General features: G+C 42.9%; 1 protein-coding gene across 5 annotated transcripts in view; it reads left to right on the top strand.

Annotated features, from left to right (window-relative positions):
- The window catches only part of LOC129700488 (uncharacterized), a 203,993-nt gene that overhangs the window by 53,752 nt on the left and 133,723 nt on the right, over positions 1 to 16,518 (top strand). For 4 of the 5 annotated variants that reach the window (XM_055641020.1, XM_055641022.1, XM_055641018.1 and 1 more), the window contains 2 exons: positions 12,529 to 12,639; positions 15,359 to 15,463. In XM_055641020.1, coding sequence (XP_055496995.1) covers positions 12,529 to 12,639; positions 15,359 to 15,463 — 216 coding nt within the window. The remainder of the gene's footprint in view (positions 1 to 12,528; positions 12,640 to 15,358; positions 15,464 to 16,518) is intronic. The other variant, XM_055641021.1, reaches the window with a different exon arrangement.

A 16,518-nucleotide genomic window follows, 5' to 3' on the forward strand; every position in this document is an offset into this window, starting at 1 on the left:
CAAGCAGCGACAGATGGAGGAGTAGTAGATTTCCAGACCAGCAAGATTCTCCTACGGGTCAAAAGTGATGTAAATGTAATGATATCAGACTGGGTTGTATTTAAACCCAAGGTTTTATCTGTTACACCAAATACAGCTACAAGCGGGCAAGGTCTCACTGTCATCCCAAGGACTTCACTGATGGTTTTAAAAACCACTGCCCAGTAGTTAACAAGTTTGGGGCAAGACCAGAATGCATGAGCTAGTTTGGCTGGAGAGAACGAGCACCTGTCACAGCCAGCGTCCGTCCCTGGATGTTAGCAAGCCTGGCTTTGCTTAAATGAACCCTGTGTAAAACTTTAAATTGTATGAGCCCCAATCTAGCACATGATGACGAGGAGTGGACTGTTTTCAGCGCTTCTGTCCAGCATTCCTCAGACAGATCCATACCAAGGTCATCCTCCCACCTAGCTTTAACTTTGTTCAGGTTTTGATCTCCTAAATACATCAATTGAGAATATACTGCAGAGATCAGTCCTTTATTTGCAAAGGTAAGAGTGAGTTTATCCAACACTGTGACAGGAGGGAGATCAGGAAAAGAAGGACATTTTTTCATGACAAAGTGGCGAACCTGAAGATATTTAAAGAAATGATTATGTGGGAGGCCATGTTTTTTGTGTAGGTAGTCGAAACTATCAAATATGGTGTTAGTGTATAAATCCTTAATGGACATAAGACCATTCAAACCCCACTGTCGAAAGGTTGAGTCAAGTGTAGAGGGGGGAATAAATGGTTACTATGAATGAGACCCAGAACTGAAGCTGATGTGAGCTTATAATGGCAACGAAATTGGTTAAAATTTTTGATAGTGGATAGTACAACAGGGTTGGATGTAAATCTAGAGGGTTTCAATGGCAGGGAGGAATATACTAAAGCTGGGAGAGACGAGGAGTAACAGGATTGTGATTCAAGCAGACACCAGTCTGTATCTGGTCGGTGGAGCCAGAATAATATCTTTTGGATATTGGATGCCCAGTAATAATTAATAAAGCTAGGAAGGCCCAGTCCACCTACTTCACGACCTCTTTGGAGAGTGCACTTATTGACCCTTGGAACCTTGTTACCCCGTATAAAGGAGGTTATAGATTGGTTAACCGAGTTAAAAAATGACGGGTAGGAAAACGGGCAAACATTGGAACAAGTAAAGAAATCTGGGAAGTACAGTCATCTTCACTGACTGCACTCTCCCAGCCATAGTGAGTGGCAGACTACGCCATCTCTCAAAGTCAGCCTTCATTTAGCTAACTTGAGGCATGTAGTTAGCTGCAAACAGGGATGTGAAAAAGCGGGTGATGTGTATTCCTAAATATACAAAACCTTCTTGAGATATGGGAAAGGGCAGGGTTTCCTGTTGGATCTGTAGGGCTAGGTTGATGGGAAAGCATTTGTTTTTTTGGAGGTTTAGTTTATAGCCGGAAAAAGTCCCAAACTGATACAAAAAGGACACAATTGCAGGGCCACTGGCTGTAGGGTCACTCACATAAAGAAGAAGGTCGTCGGCATCTAGAGACACACGATGTTCCCTGTTTCCTCTCCTAATGCCCTGTAGTTGACCTAAGTGTAATAGAGAGGGGCTCAATTGCAATCGCAAAAAGAAGTGGAGACAATGGGCAGCCTTGACGAGTGCCACGTGTTAATTGAAAATAATCAGATTGCAAATTATTTGTCTGTACACATGCTAAGGGTGAATGATATAATAGCTTAACCCAGGCTACAAATATTTTGCCAAATCCAAATCTCTCCAAGACTCTGAACAAATATGGCCACTCCACTCGATTGAATGCATTCTCCGCGTCCAAAGAGAACAACCTCTGGGCGCGGAGAAGCACGGGGCGAATAGACCACGCTGGCCAATCGGCGGATATTAGAAAAGGAATGACGATTTTTAATGAAACCTGTTTGATCTTCTGAGATTATTTTGTGAAGTTGGCATTCTAAACGGCAAGCCAGTGCCTTCGCCAAAATTTTTACATCTACATTCAAAAGTGAGATGGGGTGGTATGATCCACATTGAGTCGGATCCTTGTCTTTTTTAAGAAGAAGTGAAATAGAAGCCTGTGAAAGAGTGGGGGGTAATGAAGCTTTTTCCAAAGATTCTTGAAACATTTCTAAAAGAACAGGTGTGAGCTTATCCTTAAATTTCTTATAAAATTCTAATTGGTAGCCGTCAGGGCCTGAGGTTTTACCACTCTGCATCGCCATAATGGCATTATTAATCTCTTCCTGCCCAAGGGGTTGGTCTAGATATTCTGCGTCTTCTCATTCCAGAGTGGGTATTTCCAAATCATCTAAGAAAGTTTCCATATTCATAGTATCCAAGGGGAATTCTGAGGTGTAAAGAGAAGAATAAAAGGCTGTGAAAGTATTGTTTATTTCTTTTGGATTGCTTGTTATGTCTTGGTGTATGTCTCTTATCTGAGGAATAAGCCGTGACGCGGATTGACGCTTCAGTTGGTGAGCCATAAGCCGGCTCGCCTTATCACCATATTCATAATAAAGACCACGAGTCCGGAGAATTAGTTGTTCTGTTTGATTAGTAGATAAAAGATTGAATTTCGTTTGTAAATCAGCACGGCTTTTGTATAATTGGGCGGTGGGTGCTTCTGAATATTGCCTATCCAGGGTCAAGATGGATTTTAACAGGGTTTCCATTTCCTTCTTGCGTTCTTTATTGGCGTATGAAGTATAAGATATGATTTGACCTCTTAAGTAGGCTTTTAAAGTTTCCCAAATTAAAGAGCAGGATACGGACTCAGTTTTATTAATTTCAAGGAATGTGTCTATGTTAGCTGATACAAAACTGCAAAATTTTTCATTGGAAAGCAAAAGGGGGTTGAGTTTCCAAAGAGGTCATTCTTTAATATTTAAAGGAAAGCCTAGGTCCAGTATCACAGGTGAGTGATCTGATATTACTATAGCGGTATATTCAATTTTCTTAACCCTAGGAATGAAGGGGCTGTCTATAAAAAAAATAGTCTATTCTGGAAAAAGAATGGTGAACATGAGAAAAAAAAGAGAATTGTCTAGCAGTTGGGTTCAGAAATCTCCAAGGGTCCACATAACCATTTTGTTGCATAAACAGTGAGAAGGTCTTTGCCATACCAGAAGGTGTCCCCTTAGAACTAGACCTATCACACAGTGGATTAATAGCACAGTTCAGGTCTCCCGAAAAAATTAGCTGGTGCGTGTTCAGATCGGGTATTAATGACAGAACCTTATTTGCAAAGTGAACAATATCCCAATTAGGGGCATAAACATTCACTAAAATGACAGGTTTTTGAAAAAGACACCCGGAAACTATAATAAACCGGCCATTAGGGTCACTGACTACGTCAGACGGTGTAAACTGTATTCTTTTGTTGATTAATATTGCCACATCCCTGGACCTACTATTAAATCTGGAGTGAAAAATCTGACTAACCCACGTTTTACGCAGTCTATTATGATCTTGCAGTCTTAAGTGAGTCTCTTGTAAAAGTAGTATATCTGTTTTTAGTTGTTTTAGGTGAGAAAAAACTTTAGCTCTTTTAAACGGACCATTAAGCCCCTTTACATTCCAAGACATAAACCTCACAGGATTGCCTCCATCAATATCACCATTAGCCATATTTCAAAATATGATGGCTTACAAAAATCAAATGGCCTACTCCTGCATCTATTGTCTATTGTCTATAAACGATGTTCAATGAAAATAAATTTCCAGCCCAAAATGGGCATTATCGTAATAGCAAAATACTATAATTTGTTTGAAATATGAAACTAAAACATAAAATGTTTGAAATACTCAAAGAGGGCAGCATTTGTGAAGAGGGTAGCAGAGTTAAGGAATTTAATAGTAAGATTAAACGAGTACTTACCAGTACGAAGTTTGATCTGTATTTTATGAGGAGTTACGGTGAGGGATTAAGTGAAGACCCCAGCTCCAGTGCGCATGCGGCATACTTCGAAGCAGCGGTGTGAAATCACAGAATAGACACAATATTTGAAGTAAGATAGTAAAGATCACGAGACATCAGTTTATTAGCTTGATCTGTATAATGAGGGTGGGAGCGGCGGGCACTTAATCCCTCACCGTAACTCCTCATAAAATACAGATCAAACTTCGTACTGGTAAGTACTCGTTTAATCTTACTATTTTACTTCGGAGTCACGTGAGTGATTCCGTGAAGACTTCAAAGGTCTGTGATTTCAAACCGTGTAACAGTTTTTATTTCACTCACTGCCGAAGTTTATGAGGGAGGAAGTGTTATCGTAATCAACCAGTGGATCTGCTTTCAAAAGAAACAGAAAGGTATTTGTTAACAATAACAACATAACAGAGCTCCTCTGAGCTTAAATTAATATTGCAGTTTGTAATATTCTCCTGCAATTAAATCAGGTTTATCAACGGTTTATAATAAAAAATGTTCTGAACGCGGTTCCCTTGACCATTCTGCTGTATTGAAAATGTGGTCAACCGGGATGTCCATTCGTTCAGCCGCTGATATCAATGCTGCCCTAGTGGAATGGGATTAAATGTATTATTATCTATTCCGGCAGCTTTCAGTACCTGTTTGAGCCACCTTGGAGTGGTTTGGCTCGTACCCCGTTTTGGGTTACTGTGGTTGACCCATAGGCTTTCCTCTCCCTCTAAGATAGTGGGTTGTGTCTATATATAGTAGTAGATGGGTCACCACACTCAACCTGGACTCTGGTGGGTAGGCCCGGAATCCCACCAGTGAATCGGGCGTTCCTGGTCCATATAGCCATATAACGACTACAGCACGGAAAACACAGGCGATCTCGACCCTGCTAGTTCGTGCCGAATCCATATACCTGCGAGTTAGATTTTACCAGACCTAAATATGAACTTGATGCGTCTGGGGTAATCACCATGTATCCAGTCTAGTTTATGGAGTGACCGGACTCTTTGAGCGTGTACGAGAGCCATAAGCATGAGCCTTTTTTAAAACATAGATTAAGCAAGCTGAGGGATCTGGCTGGTGCCATTCTCTGAGGTATGTCAATATCACACCAATATCCCATACATGGGTATATACCTGGGTGTTTGGGGCTTATATTATAGTTGCCCTTCATAAGTTTACCTTCAGTGGATGGGATCCCATGCTCTGCTGACATGCGGTTTTAGATAAGCAGATAAGGCGCTCCATGCTGTATTTACGGCACTGTAACTCACCTTTTAGTCATGGTGTAGATGTTCCAGGAACTCCAATACGTCAGTGGTTGAATAGTTCGTTGTCCCTGCGTCGTGGCAGTATTTTACCCATGTTAGCTTTTAGTGACTGTTCGCAGGGATGCCGACATGGTGGTAATGGTTCCTTTGGATAATCCCAGTCCCTGGTAAGGTCTATTCAAAACCTGCACCCAGGAGTTTGATGTTTCCCTGGCATGGGTGGCTTATGCCTGATACTGGGTTGAGTCAGCAACCATGGTCCACTAGGGAAATCCATAGGTGACTCGCCCACCGTGTCGTGATGAACTGGGAACCATGGCTGTAGGCCGGTCGGGCACGTTCAATATCTCGGAGACAGATCCCATCTGTATTGCGAAGTGCCCGACGGATGAGGCAGAAGGGAGGAAGGCAAAGCAGAAATTCCCCCTTCCAGCGTATAGGCATCTATCGCTGCTGCCTCTAATCTGGTTCCTAAGTCACATACATGGGTTACTGGTGATTCCGTCTTGTGCAACCAAATTGATATCTGGCTTTCAAACTGCTTAATAAATTTAGCAGATATTTTGGGTTATGACATCTATTCAATGTAATCATAAATTGTACCCCGTGACATGGTGTCTCCTACTGTGTTCTAGCTTCCTAGGACAGAGGCAGCTGATAGTTAAAATGTCTTTTGACACACCATTGACAGATTTGTTTGACCAATTTGTTGCACAATAATGATTATTATGCTCCCCATATGGTTGATATAAGCCACCACCATAGTATTATCAATCCGTAACCACATATGTACGTGCTGCATTTGAAATGCATATGCTTTTTAGCCCAATAGGCGATCACCAATCCCAAGAAGTTGATGCCCGGTATGTGTAGTAACGATGTTTGTGACTTGGTCCATCTGTTACCTGTGCTGGATATGGAGTTTAGTTGCTCCCCAGCCTAAAGTACTGGCATTGGTTTTTAAAAATAACCAAGTTGGGATTGGTGATGATAATAGGGCTGAAAACTATGCCAAATATATGTCTGCCCACCACCTTAATTGTGATATAGCTTCAGTGGGTACATTCATGATTTGATTATAGTGACCCAAGTGTCTTGGCAAAGTAACAGTCATATGGACGGAATTGTTATTGAAGCCCAGATAATCCTTGGTAGTAACGCTTCAATTCTGGTTTATCTGGGCGTGGGATGAACCTCAGCTTTAGGGAGCTGTTTCGTAGCTAGAACTGCTCCACAGCTAATTCCTTTGTTTCCCCTAATATGAGGATATCATCCAATATGTGCCATGATTATGCTTGTTTTCTTAATATTTTCATGGCCATTTTTAATAGTTTAGGGCGGAGGTTTAGACCATATGAAATGCTATATGCTCCCATGGTTGCCCTAACCGGGATATCCATGATCCAGGTAAATATATTTAGGTATCTATAATGATCCTAGTGTATGGTATAAGATAGTTAGCATCTCCCATATCAATGCTCCCCATAGATATCCTAGGGAGATCAGATGTCTGGCAGTGACAAAACTCCACCTCCATCTTAAAGTGGATATACTCAACAGATTTATTTAGTGATATTAGATCAATGATGATGCTACATTCATCATCTTTTATAGTTTTGGTGAATATATTCGATACAAATTCCAATCCGTTTAGTAATGTGCCTGTTTAGTTCAGCTTGCCTTCTCACTTCTCTTTTCTTAGAGGGAGAAACAGCCCTTTGGGCGCATTGCTGAACTGGCAGTAAAATGCCCAATTTGAATTCGTTTTTATCCTCTAATGCTGTTGAGTATATTTTGGTTATTTGTGACAGCATCCCATGCTTAGCCCACTCCCCATGCAGTTTAGTAGAACACCCTTGTTTTAGTGTAAACTGGGAGGAACCAGACTACCTACCTCCATGCTTGTTGTTTTTTTTCATGAAGGCGTAGTTTGCTGGTATGCTGGTGCTGTCGGTGGGGCGGCGCATCTTCCCACGGCTCCGCTCTGGGCCCCGTCTAAAAAGAACTATGGGGATCTGCAGCGGTCACCAGGCTTTCACCAGTCCTTGTTTGATATTGCTGGTGGATGCCGAGGGGTGCTGCCAGCTGGGTGTTGGATGTGATGTCCTGCTCGTCCCATAGCCTGCTCCCTCTTCCCCGCAGCAGCGGTTTGCATAGCCCCATATATTCGGGGTTGCGGGCAGGTCTATATGCACCATCGTTCAGTCGAGTATCCCAAATATGGGAACATCTTAGGCGTCAGCACCAAAGGCGAGCAAAGGTGGTAACATCTTGACCTTCTGTAGAATTCGCTGCTTGTCTGTGAGTCTACGAGACCCAGCTGCCTGCGGATTTGCCTCTGGAAAGGCCTGTTCCTGCAGGGCTTTTGTTGGGAAGATGGTCGCGTGGAGGAGCCATGTAGTGGCCCACGACACCCAGTGGCTCTTCCTGATCCTGCTCCCCTGGCATACTGCTGTTCTCGTCCGCCTGCCCAGCACTTAAGCCAGCCCAGCCCTGGCCTCCTTAGCCCTTAAAAAAGGAGCATAAAGGATGCGCTAAATGGGAGGAGGCAAAGCACTCCACTCCGCTGTTGCATCAATCCCTCGACAAGGGAGATGGCTAGTGCAATAGCACTGGGGTAAGAGTCAGCTCCCTTGGCATTCAGCCAGTGCCCCTTTACACCGGCGGCACAGGGAGCGGCTCGGTGTCGAGTGAGCGGGAGCATTGAAATAGCTCCACCGCTACCGGTGGCTGCCTCCCAGATAAGGACCCTCGTGTGGAGTTGGGCAGGCAGTCCTTCTCCTGGAGGTGAACTTCATGACCTCCTCTGGCTTGGGGAGACAGACATACTAATTTTTGCTGTCTCCAACCTGTTCCAGCTTGGAGGAAGATGGCTCCTGTAGAACCTGTAAATTGGTAAGATTTCCCCTTACCTGCATGTAGAGGCTGCCTGCCGTTTTTCCAGGCGGCGTTGTGGCGGTTCCCGGGCGGTGATTCTCCTGGTCAGGAGTCTGCAGGGCTGCCGGTCGGGTTTTTAAATTTCCCGCCGGTCCGCGGCTGTACGGAACAGCTGTTCAGCGGACCGGCATTGGCGCAGCTCCTTGCAGCGGTCCGCAGCGTTAGCGGTCCGGGTGGCACCTTGTCCCCGTCACTGTCGGCCCCACGCTGGAGTCGAAACGGGGCCCGCTCACCATGCCTCACTTTGCTCCCCCTGGAGCAAAAACCACAAGGCCCGATTAAGGTAAGTACTTACCTCTCGTCCTTGGATGCGGGAGCGCCCGACTCCCGCTGGCTGCCGCGTTCTGCACGCTGTGCGATTATGCCGCATGCGCACTGGAGCTGGGGTCTTCACGGAATCACTCACGTGACTCCGAAGTAAAATTGAATGGATCAATTTGAATGGGACTTTCCACTATCAGATCAGGTAAGTTAAAGCGGACTGGTTGCAGGGGATTACGTGCAAACTCCACAAAGACAGCACCAAGGTCAGAATTGAACCTGAGTCTCTGGAGCTGTGAGACAGCGACTCTTTATACCTGTGCCACTGTGCTGCCCAAGTGTACATAAGCTAGGTTTAGATTTAATATTTTCACATATACATAGGTACAATGAAAAACTTTGTTTTTCATGCTATCTAAGCAGACCAGATATACCATACATAGTTACAATGACATCAAACGTAAGTACAATAGGTGGAGCAAAGGGGAAGATGCAGAGTGCAGAATATAGACCTCAGCATTGTTGTGCATCAGCTTCATAGACAAAATCCAATCTAAATCTGTCATGGTGCATGATACGTAAAAGCATATTTTCCTATTTCCTTCTATCTTGAGTACGAAAGCAAAAATACTTCAATACTTAATCTGCAGAGATCTTCAACTTTTGCTTCACTCCAGATTTTCTGCCTACTCTGCTGAAGCTCTATTAAAGACCACCATACAGTCTGTAATTTTCTAATGGAATTAGGCTGTATCTGTTCCCACATCCAAATACCTACAACTTAATAGAATTTGTTTCTGATTGTAAAATGACGAAAGAGTATTGGTAGTTTGCTTTTTACTCCCATGAGCCATCAATTCCCTGATTCAGAATGCAGTTATGTTAATGAATAATGATATGAATGAAAAGCATTAGAGGTCAGGTATGTAGGAGGAACTGTAGATGCTAGTTTACGCCGAAGATGGACACAAAATGCTGGAGTATCTCTGGAGAAAAGGAATAGGTATAACGTCACTCCATTTTACTCCAGCATGTTGTGTTTATCTTTAGCGATCAGGTACATGGATAGGAAAGGTTTAGAAAGATATTAGACTAAGTGGGACCCGTTGGGTCCCAGCATCACACGGGAGGGCTTGTCACCAATGCAATATTCCACCTCTCCACCAATTCCAATATTGCTCGCCAGTGGGGGGGCTTTCTGTTGCACTAGCATGGGTGTTGCGGGCCGAAGGTACTGGTTTCCAGAGGGCTAGTATAGACATTGGGGGCCGAATGGATTCATGGGCTGGCAGCCAACTGTTGCAACGATTTTAAAAGCCAAGCCAAGGCAAACATTTTGGCTGCAGCCACCCGACAACCAAAATTAATTTTGTGAACACAAACTTTTAAAAAAGGTGAGGCAAACAATTGGGCAGCAGCCACCCGACAACCAAAATTCATTTTGCGAACACAAACTTGTTAAAAGGCGAGGCAAACAATTGGGCAGCAGCCACCCGACAACCAAAATTCATTTTGTGAACACAAACTTGTTAAAAAGGTGAGGTAAACAATTGGGGAGCAGCTACCCGACAACCAAAATTCATTTTGTAAACAAAAACTTTTTTTAAAAGGAGAGGCAAACAATTGGGCAGCAGCCACCTTACAGCCGCATGGAGGGGACTCACCGTGCAGTACGCCGTGCGATCAGTGTTATTCGCAGCTCAGAGAGCTGTGATCCTCTTGCTTCCTGGGTCAGGCAGAAGCTGAGTGAGGGACTACAGTTCCGGGTTTTATAGTCCCACCCCCTTGCCGCCAGCGGGGGCAGCAGAAAGAATGGGGAATTGTTTAAAAACATTAATATCTCTCTGATTTTTCATTGTTGGGAAAAATCCTCCAGTCCCGGAAGGCGGAGGGGGGATTTGACCGAGGTGGCCAAAAATGACAGCCGTAGGTGGTGGCGTTCTCTCGGAAATCACACCACAGCGAGCCAAAAGTGGTCAAGATCAGACTTTTAGTAATATATACTAGACTAAGTGGGACCCGTAAGTAGTGCCTTTCAACTTCAAGCCAAAACACCCAAGCTACCATTTGCAGTAAGTAGTGCCTTTCAACTTCAAGCCAAAGCTCCCAAGTCACCATTTGCAGTAAGTAGTGCTTTTCAACTTTAAACCAAAGCTCCCAAGCCACCATTTGCAGAAAGTAGTGCCTTTCAACTTCAAGCCAAATCACCCAAGCCACCATTTGCAGTAGGTAGTGCCTTTCAACTTCAAGCCAAAGCACCCAAACAACCATTTGCAGGCTTTTCCTTTTTACTTCAAACAAACCATATATTCATTTGCAAACCACATTAAGGGTACTCACAGTTGTGTAGATATTTGTTCTGTGTTATTCAGAGCTCAGAGAGACGTGACCCTTGGCTTCATCCATCATGCAGAGAATGAGTGAGGCACACCACTTCCTGGTTCTATAGTCCCTCCCCCTCCCTCCAGCAAGGGCAGCAGAGAGAAAGGTGATTTTTTTTAAATTCAAGCCAAAGCTCCCAAGCCACCATTTGCAGTAAGTAGTGCCTTTCAACTTTAAACCAAAGCTCCCAAGCCACCATTTGCTCTAAATAGTGCATTGCAACTTCAAGCCAAAGCACCCACGCCACCATTTGCAGTAAGTAGTGCCTTTCAACTTCATACCACCATTTGCAGTAAGTAGTGCCTTTCAACTTCAAGCCAAAGCACTCAAGACACCATTTGCAGTAAGTAGTGGCCTTTCAACCTCATGCCACCATTTGCAGTACGTAGTGCCTTTCAACTTTTAGCCAAAGCACCCAGCCACCATTTGCAGTAAGTAGTGCCTTTCAACTTCAAGCCAAAGCACCCAAGCCACCATTTGCAGTAAGTAGTGCCTTTCAACTTCAAGCCAAAGCACCCAAGCCACCATTTGCAGTAAATAGTGCCTTTCAACTTCGCCAAAGCTCCCAAGCCACCATTTGCAGTAAGTAGTGCCTTTCAACTTCAAGCCAAAGTACCCAAGCCACCATTTGCAGTAAGTAGTGCCTTTCAACTTCAAGCCAAAACACCCATGCCACCATTTGCAATAAGTAGTGAGTTTCAACTTCAAGCCAAAGCTCCCAAGCCACCATTTGCAATAAGTAGTGCCTTTCAACTTCAAGCCAAAGCTCCCAAGCCACCATTTGCAGTAAGTAGTGCCTTTCAACTTTAAACCAAAGCTCCCAAACCTCCATTTGCAGTAAGTAGTGCCTTTCAACTTCATGCCACCATTTGCAGTTAGTGCCTTTCAACTTCAAGCCAAAGCACCCAAACAACCATTTGCAGGCAGTGCCTTTTTACTTCAATCAAACCATATTTTCATTTTCAAACCACATTAAGGGTACTCACAGTTATGTAGACATTTGTTCAGTGTTATTCAGAGCTCAGAGAGACATGACCCTTGGCTGCATCCATCTTGCAGAGACTGGGTGAGGCACACCACTGCCTGGTTTTATAGTCCCTCCCCCTCCCTCCTGCAGGGGCAGCAGAGAGAATGGTGATTTTTTAAAAACATTAATATCTATCTGATTTTCATCAATGGGAAAAATCCTCCACACCCGTAAGGCGGAGGGGGGCTCTGAGTGAGGTGGCCAAAAATGACGGCCGCAGGTGGCGGTGTTCTGTCGGAGATCGCAGCACAGTGGGCCAAAAGCGGTCAAGATCAGAGATTTAGTAATATAAGATAGATCGTCCAAATACGGGCAAGTGGTATTGTTGTAGATGTAGCATCTCGTTCGGCATGGGCAAGTTGGGCTGAAGGATCTGTTTCTGTACTCTGACTCTTATCTATCTGATATATCATGTAGTTCAATGTCTGTGCTAATGTCATATGTTTAGGTAAAACAATGGCAGGTACGCATTTTCAGAATTGAAGAATGATAGAACATGAAGTAGTTTGTTTAGCCCACAGAAAGAGCCAACCACTTTCCCATAACATTGGATTTTCTATGATTTCTTAGTTTTCTAAATCCCTTTTTTTCAAGTTGGCAAATATCATTACATTTCAAATTCTCCAATTTAAAAAAAATCTTTGCCATGTGAATTGGTTTACCATAGAAACTATTTGATGTGCACTGCATGCTTTCCTTTTCTTTCCAGGATGCAGCAGTAGACATAATTTTGAAAACTAAAGAGGAGAAAGATGCAGAACTAGATAAGAAGATAGAAGCTATGCGGAAGAAGAATGTAGCGCTAATGAAAAGATACCATGTATGTAACTTTCATTAAATGACTTTGAATCTTGCAGAATGTGAATTCTTCCTTACTTTAAGTAGCATTTGAATAAGCTATTTCTGATTAAAGTAGCACTATATTTTTATATTTCTATATATTCCATATTTTTCCTGCTCATACTGGGTTTGTGGGCATTAATTTTTCTATTTTCTGAATTGACTGTTAACTTTGTTGCAAAATATTTAATCTTCGCTTTATAAATTCTCTAATTATTTGACATTTTCTATCCATCTATGGAAAAAATAACCCTTGCCATGTGAAGTATGCCATCCAATTTTACATTGTTACTATTTTATATTAGGAAATATCAAAGCGCATTATGCAGCTCAAAATTGTAAAAGGGGGCAGACAGATTGACTAGAATGATTCCAAATTCGAGGAATTTCCCTTTGTAAACTTAGACTTTGGATGCTAGTGTGTTCTTCCTTGGTGCACAGAGAATGATGGGAGTAAAAATAGAAAATGATCAAATTTCTCAGCAAGATTTGCAATATTTGTGGAGAGAGAATTTGAGAGTGTTTTCCCTTGATTTCAGCATCTGCAATATTTTTATTTTTGAGGGGATTTCATAGCGCTGTATAAAATCATGCCTGGTTTAGAGAGGGTAAATAGAGGAAAACTGCTACTGTTAGTAGTCATTTTAATAATCTGGATACAGGTGAAAACTGCAAATGTTACAATACAGATGCGAGGAAAAACTTAATGTAGGGAGTAGTTATGATCTAGTGCTCTGTCTGTAAGACTAGCGCAAACTGGATCATCTCTATGTAACTAAAAGTCTTTATCTTATTGTGTTTGTGTTTGTGCCCATGATGTGTCTCTGTGTCAACCTGGTTAATTCCTTTCTTCTTCCAAACACTAGGCCACAGCCTTCCCATTTTCACACATCCTACTCACATTTTTCCCCCAACCCCCTGCCCCTCCCCTGATAAAATGCTTTCCACGACGCACCCGTAGAAGTTGGAGAGGGTTGTTGGGGACATGTTGAACTTCCTAAGCCCTATAAGGAAGTAAAGGCATTTGTGTGCTTTCTTGGCCATTGCTTTGATGTGGCTGGTCCAGGAGTAATTGCTGGTGATATTTATTCCATTGAACTTGAAGCTTTCGATCATCTCAACTTTAGTGCCATCATTGTGTACTGGGGTGTGTATACAGCTTGGCTTCCTGAGTCAATAACGATTTCCTTTGTCTTGCTGACATTGAGAGAGGTTGTTGTCTTGGCAGCAGGTTACGAGGTTCTCAATCTCTTTCCTGTACTTCGTCTCATCATTATCTGAAATAAAGCCCACTGCCGTGGCATTGTCTGCTAATTTGTAAATGGAGTTGGATTGGTAGTTGGCTGCGCAGTCATCAGTGTTTAAGGAGTATAGTATGGGGCTGTAAACGCATCCTTGCATCAGTGTTGAGGATTATCGTAGAAGGTGATTTGTCATCTACCCTCGCTGATTGTGGTGTATTGGTCAGGAAGTTGAGGATCCAGTTGCCGAGGGGCTACCAGTGAGCACAGAAATGCACCTAAAATCTTACAGCCACACAGCACAGAAACCGGTCCAAAGACCACCCATGTCTATGCCAACCATCGAAAGTACTTTTCCATACTAACCTTTTTACGTTGCACTTAGTTCTGTAGCCTTGAAGTGCTTGTCCAGATATTGTTTACATTTTTAGAGTATGTGCCTTCATCCACCTTGGACAGATACAGATTACAGCCATCTTCTGGGTGAAATTTTAGTGAGGTGAAAATACAGTTTGACATTTCTGGTTAAATTTTTGCTTTTAAATGCATGTGTTGCAGATCACAATTCCTGGCTTTTAATTATCGGTAGAATGATATACAATGTTGTTGATTAATCCCTTGTTTTGATTCATGGAGGCAATCTAATGTTGGGCTACCAAAGATTTGAAAACTTTCACTTTAATTTACCCCAGTTTGCATTGACGGCGCCGAGGTAGAGATGATTGAAAACTTCAAATTCCTAAGAGTTAGTATCACCAACAACTTCTCCTGGACCGCCCATATTGAAGCAACGACCAAGAGAGCACACCAATGTCTCTACTTCCTTCGAAGGCTTAGGAAGTTTGTCATGTCCCCTACAACTCTCACCAACTTCTACAGATGCACCATAGAAAGCATTTTATCAAGATGCATCACAGCTTGGTTTGGGAATAGCTCCATCTAAGACTCCAAGAAATTGCAACAAATTGTAGAGGCAACCCAGACCATCACACAAACCAACCTCCCTTCCATTGACTCCATTTATACCTCACGCTGCCTCGGCAAGGCCAGCAGTATAATCAAGGACGAGTCGCTCCCTGGCCACTCCCTCTTCTCCCCTCTCCCATCAGGAAAAAGATATAGAAGTGTGAAAACGCACACCTCCAGGTTCAAGGAACGTTTTTTCCCCCAGCTGTTATCAGGCAACTGAATCATCCTACCCCAACCAGAAAGGGGTCCTGAATTACTATCTACCTCATTAGTGACCCTCGGACTATACTTGATCGGACTTTGCAGACTTTACCTTGCACTAAACGTTATTCCCTTATCATGTATCTGTACTCTGTAAATGGCTCGATTGTAATCATGTATTGTCTTTCCGTTGACTGGATAGTGCGCAACAAAAGCTTTTCACCGTACCTTGTTGCACATGACAATAAACTAAACTAAACTAATTAAAGTGATATTTGATTATTGCAGGAAATTGAAGAAGATAAAAAAATGGCAGAACTTGAAGGAATGGCTGTCGTCACTCGGAAAAATAGACCAGAGAGTTTCATGATCACGATTACAAAATCCCCAAATGTAAGTTGTTTTAACAGCAGATTTTTCTTTGGATGCAATTGAGGGGCTAATGAATATACTATTCATAGTTCTTGTAAATATTAATCCCTGTGAACATCCTTCACAAGAATTGTCTTCTGAGCTTTCCATTCTTTAATTTTCCAGTACAGCTGTTTTTCTATAACAGGATTTAGTGTTGTCCAATGAACCAAATTCGATAAGAGAACTTGAGGTAAAGGAACCGCTTGGAGGTAGTGATCATAATATGATTAGTTTTAATCTGTAATTTGAGACGGGGAAGGTTAAATCGGAAGTGTCAGTGATGCAGTTGAACAAAGGGGACAATGAAGGCATGAGAGAGGAGCTGGCCAAGGTAGACTGGAAAGGGATACTAGCAGGAATGACGGTGGAACAACAATGGCAGGAATTTCTGGGCATAATCCGGAAGATGCAGGATCATTTCATCCCAAAGAGGAAGAAAGATTCTAAGGGGAGTAGGAAGCAATCGTGGCTAACCAGAGAAGTTAGGGATTGTATAAAACTAAAATAAAAGAAGTATAACACAGCAATGAGTAGCCGGAAGCCAGAGGATTGGGAAACTTTCATAGGACAACAGAAGGAAACAAAACGGGCAATACAGGCTGAAAAGATGAAGTACGAGGGGAAGCTGGTCAGGAATGTAAAGAAGGACAGTAAAAGCTTCTTTAGATATGTTAAGGGAAAAAGAATAGCAGTCAAATGTGGGTCCCTTGAAGGCAGACACTGGTGAAATTATAATGGGAAACAAGAAAATGGCAGAAGAGTTGAACAGGTACTTCGGATCTGTCTTCACTAAGGAATACACAAACAATCTCCCAGAAGTACTGGAGGACAGAGGATCTAAGGGGGTTGAGGAACTTAAATAAATTTTCATTAGGCAAGAAATAGGATTGGGTAGGCTAATGGGACTGAATGATGATAAATCCCCTGGGCCTGATGGACTGCATCCCAGAGTCCCCAGGAATAGTGGATGCATTGGTGATCATTTTCCAATGTTCAATAGATTCAGGATCAGTTCCTGTGGATTGGAGGATAAC

This window comes from Leucoraja erinacea, chromosome 9 (assembly GCF_028641065.1).
Source record: "Leucoraja erinacea ecotype New England chromosome 9, Leri_hhj_1, whole genome shotgun sequence".
NCBI lineage: Eukaryota > Metazoa > Chordata > Chondrichthyes > Rajiformes > Rajidae > Leucoraja > Leucoraja erinaceus.